Below are 12,996 nucleotides of genomic sequence, written 5' to 3'. Positions count from 1 at the left end.
TTGTTATCAATAGCTATTTTAAATCTGTGTATAATAAAGGTCTTTACAGGGTAGATTCTATGAATGAGTTTGTATGATACTTCTTTCACCTTATTAGATATACAATATTTACCAGAGAACAACAAAACTTTGTTCCAGTTCATTTGTCCTAGGGCTGCATTCCAGTACATTTTAGCAGAGGGAATAGTAACATATTGACATAGTTTCCTTATATACATGTTATTACATTTATAGTTTAAAATGTAAATTCCTTCTAATTGTATTGAGGCTACAAAATCCTCAACAGTTGCACTTGGAGTATTGTTATATTCTCCTAAAAGAAGAATAGCACCTTTAGGGACAGCTCTAACAACAATTTGATACTCCTCAGCAGTGAATGTAACATTGTGTGTTCTCATAAATGCTGGATAATCATATAGTTGTCCATCATTATTCAATAATTGTTTAACCCAAATAATGTTGTTGTCATACCAGTTCTGGAAAAATAAAGACTTGTTTGTAATTTATGTCTTTATTATTCCAGATTGTATACCTATGTGGGGAAAAATTGTGTTTGTATATCAGATTCCAAGTTAGAAGTACTTGTTTATGAAAGTTTGCAAGCTTAATAGGGATTTTACCAATATCAAAGTTGCATTTGAGTAAGAATTCTAGACCACCAATCTGTTGGAATATTAAATTAGGGATGATATTCCAAATGCAATCCTCATTTCTTAAATAGTTTTGTATCCATTTAATCTTAAATATTATATTAGAGGTTTTAAAGTCCAGAGCATTCAACCCTCCCTCACTTTGGGTGCTACATATTACCGCTTTTCTTAAATAATGAGGTTTATTCCTCCATATGAAGTTAAATAATTTAGTATCAACCATTTTAGTTACTGACAGAGGAACATCCAAGGCAAGGGAGGTATAAACTAATCTGGACAGACCTTCAGATTTTGATAAAAGTACACGTCCAGATAAAGAAAGATCTCTTAATAACCAGGAGTTAAGTCTCTTTCCAATTTTCTCTACAATAGGAGAGACATTTAAGTTGGCCCTTTCTTTCTGATCTTTGCTAACTTTAATACCAAGATATGTGATCATATCTTTTACAGGGATATTACATACTGAGTTTAAGTCACATCTTTTCAACGCAAATAATTCACATTTCCTCATATTCAGAGATAAACCTGATACATGTGAGAAGGCATTAATACACTCAATAGCTTTCTTGACTTCATTATGATCTTTCAAAATAATGGTGGTGTCGTCAGCCAATTGTGAACATTTTATCTCTTTGTCTTGTATCTGAATACCCCTAAAACGATCCTTATTTATATGAAGTGCCATAACTTGTGTGACCAATAAAAATAAGAAAGGAGAAATTGGGCATCCTTGTTTAATTCCACGTCTAATGTCGAATCTCTGTGAAGTTCCATGGGATAATTTAACAGAGCAGTTACTATTATTGTAAAGTGTCTTAATTACACTTTGAAGAGTCTCAAAAAGAAAATAGTTTTCAACTGTATCAAATACTAGTCGAATATTATTACATATATGTCTGCCCTTCATAAAACCAGACTGGGTATCATCAATGATTTGGTCAAGACCTTTTTTAAGTCTTTCTGCAAAGATGGATGCATCATTGTTTATTAATGTGATTGTCTCCAATTTTCTAACATCATAGAATCTTTGTTTGGTTTGGGTATTACAGAAATTAGGCCTTGTGTCATAGAAACAGGCAGGACCCCTAAATCAATTGCCTCCTTAAAAACATGAAATATAAATGTAATAATATCCTCCTGAAAATATTTATAAAATTGATAATACCATCATTCCCTGGAGATTTGTTCACTTTTAACTTGCTGATAATTTTTTTTATTTCATTGATAGAAATAATTTCATGACAAGACTTTTGGAAGCCTTCATCTATGAATTTTGCATATTCTTTGACAGAGTCTACAAAGGAAGATATGTCACTAATAGGACAGGCATTACTGGTATAAAGGTTACCATAGACTTCTGAAACATATTTTGAAATATCTTTGGGGTTTTCATTTTCTTTGGTGAATAGATGTAAATTCAGATTTCTTTCTTTCTAAATTGTAAAAGTATTTTGTATTTTTTTTCACCTTCCTCCAACCATCTCCTTCTTGATCTTACAAATGCCCCTTTTGCTCTCTTCATACATTTGGTCCATTTCTAGTTGTAAAGAGAATAACTGACCCTTTCCTTCTTCATCAAGGTCCTCCATAGAGATTAGAGAAAGTATTTCCTTACCAAGTTTATCTTCCCTCAATCTTTTAAGTTCGGCAATTTCTTGACCTCTCTTAGTGGATGTTTGTCTTATTTCATACTTCATTAATTCCCATAAGACATAAATAGTTGGGCTTTCCAACAATTGTCTTGTATAATATCTTTGGCATCCATCTTGAAATGATCATCTTCCAACAGTCTACTATTGAGTTTCCAATAAATCCGATTCGGTTTAACTTCAGATCTATTAATATTTAAAGATAAGAATATAACTTTATGATCAGTAAGAATTGATGGTTCAATTGATACCTTGACTACAGAATTATCTAATGAATTAGAAATCAATTCTTGATTGTCTGGACATGTCCTTGTTACTCCAAGTGAAGTCCTTTTTAATGAAGGACATTTAGATCTCCAATTATCGACTAATCCAAGACGAAGACATAGGTTATTAAACTCAGGATTAACAATGCTGGATCTGTTAGGACTACATGGACTCATATCAACGTACTTCGTCAGGGAGAATCTCAATTGCATACTCCTAGCGTCGTCTCTCCTTCTCAAAACCCATTGGATGAGAAAGATAGAGGTCCCGCCCCTCTGACCCTCTCCTCCAATGGGCTTTGAGGAGGTGGCGAGGACTCGACTTCCTACATGCAGGTTTGCTCCATACACCGTGTGAGGAATTCAAACATGGTGGCAAAAAAAGGTCAAGACCTCTCTGGAACATCCAGGTGTGGCTTCCCATTCCGTTAATACCAACTCCTGGACTAAAGAACATATTCAATTGTGACTGGATCACCTGCCTTGCTATGTTGTCTTAGGTCTCTCGTGGTGATGCGTCTTGTCCTATATTATTATTTTTTTAATCCCAGCCCCCGTCCCCGTAGGAGGCCTTTTGCCTTTTGGTAGGCCGTCATTGTAAATAAGAATTTGTTCTTAACCGACTTGCCTAGTTAAAGGTTCAATAAAATAAATTATGTTCTTTACCATTCGGCCATCAGATTTGCCACCAATGCTCCTTATAGGACACATCACTGAGATATCTACTGCAGCCCTCATGCTCAACATACAACACCCGTTCTGCCAGTCACATTCTGTTAAAGGTCCCCAAAGCACACACATCCCTGGTTCCCTCCTCCTTTCAGTTCACTGCAGCTAGCAACTGGAACGAGCTGCAACAAACACTCAAACTGGACGGTTTTATCTCCATCTATTCATTCAAAGACTCAATCATGGACACTCTTACTGACAGTTGTGGCTGCTTTGTGTGATGTATTGTTGTCTCTACCTTCTTGACCTTTGTGCTGTCGTCTGTGCCCAATCATGTTTGTACCATGTTTTGCGCTGCTACCATGTCGTTGCTACTATGTTGTTGTCGTCATGTGGTGTTGCTACCATGCTGTGTTGTCATGTGTTGCTGCCATGCTATGTTGTCTTAGGTCTCTATGTAGTGTTGTGGGGTCTCTTGTTGTGATGTGTTTTGTCCCATATTTTTAATCCCAGGCCCCCGTAGGAGGCCTTTTGCCTTTCGGTAGGCCGTCATTGTAAATAAGAATTTGTTCTTAACCGACTTGCCTAGTTAAATAAAAGTACATAAAAAAAACTTTAAATGGATGTACCTCACCAGATGAGGAACCCCTTGGTTATGCAGTTATACTTCAAAGACATCTGTGGAGAACCTTTACCCTGCAACAGTAAAAAGCATCAAACAAAATGGCAGAGATTTGGTGTCAATGGAGTCTAAATGTAATTCAAGAACAATCCCACAAGGTTCAGAAACGGTTAATTTATTTGACGTTTTACATTCAAACGAAAATAAAAAATATTCATATATATATTTTCATATGTAAGCATATGTTGCTAGTAAGCAAGGTATAGATTTAAAACGTAACACAAAAAACTTCTGTGTGGCATACAGTATATTTACAAGGCGTGCTTTGAATACTATACAGTGTTTCCATAGCTGCACAGGTTTTGTGAATGTGTTTATCTTTTAACTCAAACGAGCCAGAAAGATAAAAGGAGTTTTAAAGAGAGGTCAGGGCATTGGACCAAGTGAAAGGCATGTTCAGTTAAACATTTCACCTCCCAGCATCAAAATTAAAAAAAGACAGAGCGGTGAAGCAAAGCAAAGCTTATGGAGGAGAGGTCTGCTCAAACTGAACAATCACTAAAACACAAAACGAAAAAGTATAGGAATTGATAAATTCACTAATTCAAATGAACAGTCATGCAAAGCTCTACATTAGGTCAACTTTCCGGGCTGAAAATCTCACACGAAAGCCAAAACAACCAATCGACAACTCCAGCTCCTTGTAGCTGCAAAGAGAAAAGGCGTATGTTATCAGTAGCGAGTTAGGTTGTTTACCATAATATTTGACAGTAGCCTAGCCGTGAAGTTTGGTTGCACGGTATATAGTTGGCTTGAAGCCACTACACCAAAACATTTTCCTCAAGTAAATCAAGTAGTCACCAGATGCCACCACAATCCCTGGTCAACCCCTACTCTTACATATCTCTTCCAGTAGTTATTTACAACAAGTGGAACAGCCACTTTAAAACACATACAACATCATAATTAGAAATAGCAATTGTTGTTTGTGGTAACAAAACACTACAGCAGATTTTCCAACGGATTCCTATTGGGACAGATTATTATACTGAACCAAACCCCTCTGTTTTGGCATTTCAGTGGATTAAGAAACTGAGAAGGCAAAAAACATAATGGAAAATAAATGCTATCCCTAATAAGCCCTCTGGTAACTGCAACGCAGCCCAAAACACATTTCAATTCCCAGGAGAGTGGATATACTTATCAGCGTGTTGCATTTCTAACACGACAAGGCCATGATCGACAGCTGCAAGAATCGTGAAGCATATTCACAGAATTAAACAGTGTAAATGAGAAATCATAGCATATTAAAAAGCTTTCAAAGAATCAAAAACGGGCAACGACAAAAAACTTGAATTAAGTCAGAGCACTTTCTATTCCGAACAGGGTGCAGTTAGTCCAGGGTCACGGTAGAGAGTCGTATCTGTGTGTTAATCTTCCTGGCGGGGGTGTGCTCTTTGCAGTCTGATTGCCATTTTAATTTGAGTGAAGTGTGGAAAAGAAACACAGAATCCAACAATATTCAGATCTTTCTGGAATCTTTCGCTTCAAACAGCTTCATGCGCTCCTGCACTGTCAGTCCCTCTTTGAGGCTCTGAGAGAAAGAAAATGTGTAAATTACATTTAAACCAATATATTGTCTGGCTTCAAGGCCAGAACACTATTCATGTTAAGCATTATTCATACAAATAACCACAAGTGTAACTTTTCGGCCTGGTAAGAGCCCAGGATTCACCGTTAGAGAATATTATCTTATTTAGGGGTGTTATGTTGGTGAATCACAGTAAAGAAACCAGTAGTCGGGTTTAAAGTTACCATCAACTTGGCTGACATGTCATCTAAATGGTGACATTCTGACAGACATTTTTTTTTAAAAATGGGGACTCGATTACGACCACTCAAGGTGTGTTGGTGAAGTTTGGGATGCTAAATGACATACATTAGTCATGCAAGTCAGACAAAACACACATACCAGACAAAAACACAACACAACACAAACATACAAGACAACACAAAACCATACCAGACACAACACAAAGACAACCATTGTGACATGTTTATGTGCCGTACAGACAAAATAAAAACAGAAATGTTCACAGTCAAAAGCTATTCAACAGAACACCACAGTTAATGTAAGTTCCTTGACTGACCAGGTAAGGGAGAGAAGTTTCCTGGGCTCATTGTGGTACAAACATTAGTTATTTAATGGATACCTCTTTTGTACTGTACAAACCCATCCAAACCACTGCCCCCATCTCCCGCCCAAACTGCACACCCAAGCAGTGGTTTGACCAAGGGGGATCACCAAGTTGAAAACATTCAAGGATTTAAAAGAAAAATGGCATTCCAGCTTATACTGGGATCATTACATATACTGGGCTACTCTAGTATTCTCCACAGCTACTGCAGGAGACTAGTAATTCCGAGTCCACGCAAAACACACGTATATTTGCTGTGCCCCAATAGGCTTAATGTAGTAAGCTTCCTTTCCTCGTTCCCTTTCCTTCATGACCACTGATCTTACAGGACATGACAGGTGAGTCAAGATGGACGATCCTATCCAGCCCTTTCATAAACCAGTGGTGATGAGGGAGAGAAGATGCGGTCAGAAAGACATTTGAGAATACTGGGAGCAATGTATAATAATAATTTGGTGGGTGCTTATTTGTCCTATTTCACATGTACAAGTGTGTATTATACGCATGTGTGAATTGGAAATGTGTGTTCGGCATATCCCAAGGCCCCCTGAGACACCCTCGGAGAGTGGGGTCACGACCAGGGTCAGCCATTATCAACAGCGACCCTGGAGCAATAAGGGTTAAGTGCCTTGCTCAAGGGTACAGACAGATTTTTCACCTTGGGAATAGAACTCGCGACCTTTCGGTTATTAGCCCGAAGATCTAACCGCTAGAGCCATTGTCCACAGATATGCTCCAATCTGCGATTGCTACATCCATTTTTGTACTATTAAAATAATGATATAACGACATTTAATTACTCTTGAATAATATACATTTATAACTGCTTCATTCAACTGTCTTACCGTACCACATCAGAACCCAAATTATACACTTTTATTAATCCAAGGTTTGTAAATAATGTTATTGTAAACAAACACTGTATAGCAAACATGGGGCAGCAGGTAGCCTAGTGGTTAGAGCGTTGGGCCAGTAACCAAAAAGTTTCTGGATCGAATCCCCGAGCTGGTAAAGTTAAAAATCTGTCGTTCTGCCCCCGAACAAGGCAGTTAACCCCAGTATGCTGTCATTGTAAATAAGAATTTGTTCTTAACCGACTTGTCTAGTTAAATAAAGGTAAAAAAAGATTTTTTTTAAAAGCCTCAAGGTTAAAACTATAATGTTGATCTCATGGATGGTCAGTCCTCGCATCCATAGACCCGTCTATGAATTTGAAAGGGGTTACAATTCTCCAGCCCCCATCCCTCAGCTTTTTACCAAAACAGTGACGGGGTAGTCGCTGTGTTTTCTGTTTGAACTCATTCTAGGAACTGAAGAACCCATGCTCCTGCAAGGCAGACCTTACCACTCTGAGAGACCTGCATGTCTTACCTTCTGCTGTACTAAATCAAGTGAAAGTTCATTGCACCAGTTTTATTGGGCCCTCATCGATGGAGGGGGCAGAGAGGCGAGGCAAGGGTAATAGAGCGCAACATGCTGTGCGGTTGGGGTGGGACATGCTCACTCAAGGACATGCTATACCTACATCTTGGGGTAAGGGGGAGAATCACCCCTCAAGGGGGGTGTCAGCTATCCCAGATGACCTGTTCAGTGACGGACTGATGTGGGAAGACAGGAGGACAAGCTTACCACATATAAAACATGATTGATTGCCCGGACTGACCCGTAAGCAAACACACACTAACAGCAGTAATCTATATGTGCACACCTACCCTCGTTCACATGTGTACACACTCACACGATTCTAAAATGGTGAACAAATATGTTGAATTACAACATTTACAACAAAACCCAGGGGGGGGGGGGGATGTCTGCATCAGGAATGTCCACATTAGCGTACCTTCGATCGAACGCCTCTTATTTGCTTGGAGAGAGTCGATCGTTCCTTTTTCAAAAAATCTGGATTACTTTTCGATTTCATGATATCTGCAAAAACAGAATTAGGTGAAGAAAAAGGCGCGTGGACATGAATGAATCATTGTCATAGCGTTTTTCCCCCATCAACCTGACCCATTTTTAGACATCGCAAGTAACTCTAAAATGCATAGGGATCCAAGAGGGTTTATAGTTTCCACTAACCATATCCAGGGGTAGCCGACCCATCCACGTTCCTCTCCCCCAGTGCTTCCGTGGCGACCAGTAGCTTCTCCGTCAGCTTGGTGATGTCACAGTCGGCCTTGGCCTTCACGATGCTGAGCTCTGTGTAGATGTCTTTGTACTTGTCTGTGGCATATTTCTTATCCTGTTCAAAAAAAAGAGGATAAAAAAACCCCCGCTGATTTAGCCATTGATTTAGCCATTGACTTCAAACTTGGTGTGTTTTTGGTAGCCTGGGATCCAAACTGATTTTCTCCGGTTAAGTGAAACACTGAGGGAGCGGAGCATTATATTTTGGATTCCAGGTTATATTGTTGGTGGACATCGAAAGGTTAGTCCTCAAAGAACGGTGTTTAGAATGACTAACATGGTCTTGATAGAAAGAGAGCTCGAGGATAAGAGTGTGTTTTTCCATACCCTTAATGCAGACTGAAGTTCATCCTTCAGCGAATGGATTTCCTGTTTGAGATACTGGATTTCGGACTCCTTGATACGCAATAAGACCTAATTGAGATGTACAGTAAATCAAGTTAGATATCAAATATAGTACACCAGTGTGGCCAATGTGTGTGTGTGTGACAGAGTACAGTACCTCCAGTTCATAGAGGTCCTTGCCCTGGGTGAAGGGCGACAGGGCCGTTTCTCCGCTGTAGCAGGAGCGCATGCGTGTGATCTCCACGGTCAGACGGTTATTCAGCTCCTACGGGTCAGTCACACAGGAGGTCAGAGTTCACATTATTCAGCTGGGGCATCCGAACCGTTTCAAGGCCAACAGGGTCACACAGTGTACGTGTCAGGGCTTAGGCGCCGGACAACACGACTGGGAAGATTGGAATTTCCCGGACCCATCTGCATTTGGGTGCATAACCTATTAGGGCGTCTACCCACGGTGCTCAGAGTTACAGCAATCACGGTAATGCATCTTAACAGCACATGCAACTCGTGTAATGAAGCAGCTAATAAAATGTGATTTTCAAACATTTGCCAAAATGTAATTTGCGGGAAAACACCATTCTAAACAGTGCACCTGATAGAGGTTCCATACGTGACAGAGGGGGAATCTAAATAGGCAACAACTAGGATTGTGCCTTTGGCTTCTGGGCAACGAAAGAAAGTTGATATTTAAACCAATAGAACAGGAAAGAAAAAAATGGCATAGTGGTGCGTCCAATAGGGAAGTAAATGGAAATAAAATGTGCTAACATTATATAAATACTCCTGTATATACAGAAATAAATAAAATAATTCTAAATACTTCACCAGAAAGCATGACTTGCCACTGAGGAATCGAGGATCATTAGCTTCTTTAAGAAAAATAGCTGTGGATTGTTTAAAATCACAAGCTCGTAGGCCTATGCCTTTGGGAAGCCGGCAATTTGGGCAGTGCGCATGGCAATAGGCCTAGCTGATATTTGAGTTGCGGCTGTCAGTGAAAAGCATCTAAAATATATGTGCGAGTATAATTTCAAATGTTGAGACAAGAAGGGGAGGGGTGTGAGGCGAAGATATAGGCGAGTTTCTCTCCAGCATGGCTCAGCTGTCTCCCGCCAATTCTTGCACATTCATTGTGTGAATTGTTAGGCCTTTCGATGAAACATTTGTATTTTTTTTTTACATTCTCGATTACACATGTCACCGGTAGTAAAGGTACCATTAATCCCCATCATTTGGTTACATTCATTTCTGTTAATCCTTAAATCTATTGATGAACCCGTGCGTAACAAGCACACAATCCCCATCAAAACCCGTCAGTTTAAACTAGAGATCTGATATTTGCATCAGCCTATGTCGGCCTTCCACGTCTGTGGTGGAAGGTGACCGAGCTACAGCGGTGTTTGGAAGACCATGAGACATCCCAAAAATCCGTCTTCTCACGAAAACGTCTGCAGCGTCCGACCGATTTTGGCCTACAAAACAATGTTCCCTCAAAAAAATGTTTTTGTCACTGAGCAAATTTCAGGTCTGCTAAGCGCAAACTTGAACATTGTGAAAGTTCTGCGCAGCTCATCTGTGAACACTGAGGCTGTACCCGCTTTTAAGTTACAGTTATAACAGCGGCCAAGTAGGCTACTGTGGCTATCTGATCATAATGTAGGCCATCCAGAGTGGCCTACCATCAAAAAACAAATGGAGAAAAATGCATCCCATAACATTTTAACATGGAAATAGCTATTCTATCATTCAGCCTACAGAAGCAGCAAATGTGTGGTGTTTAATGTAGGACTACATTCCAATAAACCTGTTTTTCCACTTGTCCTTCAGATAAGGTGACTGAACATGTTGCATTGTTTGATGCAAGAAATCACATTACAAAATAAAATGCATTATTATTCCCATGCCATTATTACAGCGAATCAGACAAATCATGCTACCCTCTATTGGCTACTTAGCGTAATCAAGAGTCTCAAAATACAACACCGCCTCTTTAAGACATAAAACCAGCACAGAATATGAACAAATGTGCACAGGTGGCTACATGCAGCTCTCGCTTTGACTTCAAAACAAGCACATTTACTCGTGACCGCTCATACTGTAAACACAGTCCAGTTCAAATTGAATGGCACAAATCCATATATGGCAATGGCTATTTGCATATAGGCCTACTGCAGCTCTGATTGGTTATGGCTTACCAGTCTGTGTAGAGTATGGGCCTGAGTTGTGCATATCAATGCAACAGAATCCTACTCCAATGCGCTCTGCCTTCAAAGAAAATCTCTTGCACAGTTAGTTTTGCATACTAAGTCTTGTATAGTTCATTTTCTTTCGGTATGTTACATTGAAAGTGGCTTATATTGCATTGATTCGAGCACAATTCCCACAGTACAGTGAAACGAGGATAACGTTGTAAACTAAAAGATAAACTCTAGAAAGCTGAGTGAATTTCAATCTCGTGCTTCTCTGCGCGGCAGTCCGAAGGGAACGCTGCCTACAAACCAATGGAAAGATGACTCACAAACATGAATGTGTTCTCCGTTTTGCTCTACAACCCCCACAGGACTCGTCTGAAGTCGGTACTGTCGATGTGCCAACTTCTGTCTGTAGCGTCTGAACTGTTTAGGCTAAAAACTAACACCATGGTGTTCTCCGTTTTGCTCTACAACCCCCACAAGTGTCACGGGACTCGTCTGAATGTAAATGGTACCGGTTTTAAAAAAATGAATGGAAGTATGGATGTAGTTTTGTGGCAAAATAAGATTTCTTATATCTCCTAGATACAGGAAAGACACTTCCTTATGATTTAGTTTTTGACTATTTTGACACTTATTAACGTTTTATTCAATGCGTTTCATGGGCTACAGTATAGTAGTAAAGGCCAAATTCATTATTTTATCAAGCAACAATAAAAAAATAAAAAAGTGATACCTACAGGGGTCCCAACCCCCCCAAAAAACGATACCAACAGGGGTCCTAAAATTCAAAATCAAATAGCTAAATTATCATGTTTTTTTACAGTTATACTGAACAAAATATAAATGCAAAACGTAAAGCGTTGTCCCATGTTTCATGAGCTGAAATAAGACCCCAGAAATGTTCCATACGCACAAAATGCTTATTTCTCTCAAATCTTGGGCACAAATTTGTTTACATTCCTGTTAGTGACCATTTCTCTGCCAAGATAATCCAGCCACCTTACAGGTGGCCCATATCAAGAAGCTGATTAAACAGCATGATCATTACACAGGTGCACCTTGTGCTGGGGATATTAAAAGGCCACTCTAAAATGTGCAGTTTTGTCACACAAGACAATGCCACAGATGTCTCAAGTTGAGGGAGTGTGCAATTGGCATGCTGACTGCAGGAATGTCCTCCAGAGCTGATGCCAGATAATTTAATGTTCATTTCTCTACCATAAGCCTCCAACGTTGGCAGTACGTCCAACTGGCCTCACAACTGCAGACCATGTGCAACGATGCCAGCCCAGGACCTCCACATCTGACTTCTTCACCTGCGGGATCGTCTGAGACCAGCCACCAAGACAGCTGATGAAACTATGGGTTGGCACAACCGAATAGTGTCTACACAAATTGTCAGAAACCGTCTCAGGGAAGCTCATCTGCGTGCTCGTCATCCTCACCAGGGTCTTGACCTGACTGCAGTTCGGCCTCACTGCAACCGACTTCAGTGGGCAAAAGCTCACCTTCGATAGCCACTGGAATGCTGGAGAAGTGTGCTCTTCACGTATGGATCCCGGTTTCAACTGTACCGGGCAGATGGCAGACAGCGCGTGTATGGAGTTGTGTAGGTGAGCGGTTTGCTGATGTCAACGTTGTAAACAGAGTGCCCCATGGTGGCGGAGGGGATATGGTATGGGCAGGTATAAGCTACGGACAACGAACACAACTTCATTTTATCAATGGCAATTTGAAAGCACAGAGACACCGTGACGAGATCCTGAGGCCCATTGTCGTGTCATTCATCCGCCGCCATCACCTGTTTCAGCATGATAATGCAAGGCCCCATGTCGCAAGGATCTGTACACAATTCCTGGATGCTGAAAATGTCCCAGTTCTTCCATGACCAACATACTCAGACATGTCACCCATTGAGCATGTTTGGGATGCTCTGGATTGACGTGTACAACAGCGTGTTCCAGTTCCCGCAATTATCCAGCAACTTCGCACACAGCCATTGAAGAGGAGTGGGACAACATTCCACAAGCCACAGTCAACAGCCTGATCAACTCTATGTGAAGGAGATGTGCGGCGCTGCATGAAGCAAATGGTGGTCACACCAGATACGGACTGGTTTTCTGATTCACGTGCCTACCTTTTAAAAAAAATATCCGTGGACCAACTGATGCATATCTGTATTCCCAGTCATGTGAAAGCCATAGATTAGGGCCTA

The 12,996-nt window shown here is 40.3% G+C and overlaps 1 protein-coding gene across 9 annotated transcripts in view; it reads right to left on the bottom strand.

Moving 5' to 3' along the window:
- Nucleotides 1-4,015: 4,015 nt before the first annotated feature.
- Nucleotides 4,016-12,996, bottom strand: part of LOC115160061 (myosin phosphatase Rho interacting protein) — a 106,076-nt gene continuing 97,095 nt past the window's right edge. For 6 of the 9 annotated variants that reach the window (XM_029710324.1, XM_029710338.1, XM_029710349.1 and 3 more), the window contains 5 exons: nt 8,744-8,851; nt 8,569-8,655; nt 8,134-8,296; nt 7,895-7,980; nt 4,016-5,450 (listed from right to left, as the gene is read on the bottom strand). In XM_029710324.1, the coding sequence (XP_029566184.1) occupies nt 5,379-5,450; nt 7,895-7,980; nt 8,134-8,296; nt 8,569-8,655; nt 8,744-8,851 (516 nt within the window). In that variant the 3' untranslated portion in view covers nt 4,016-5,378. Of the gene's footprint in view, nt 5,451-7,579; nt 7,653-7,894; nt 7,981-8,133; nt 8,297-8,568; nt 8,656-8,743; nt 8,852-12,996 lie in introns of all 9 variants that reach the window. The other 3 variants (XM_029710328.1, XM_029710377.1, XM_029710394.1) reach the window with 1 other exon arrangement.

Source organism: Salmo trutta, chromosome 2 (assembly GCF_901001165.1).
Source record: "Salmo trutta chromosome 2, fSalTru1.1, whole genome shotgun sequence".
NCBI classification, from domain to species: domain Eukaryota; kingdom Metazoa; phylum Chordata; class Actinopteri; order Salmoniformes; family Salmonidae; genus Salmo; species Salmo trutta.
The sequence above is the reverse complement of the archived record's forward strand: the minus strand, read 5'-3'. Positions and strand labels throughout refer to the sequence as shown.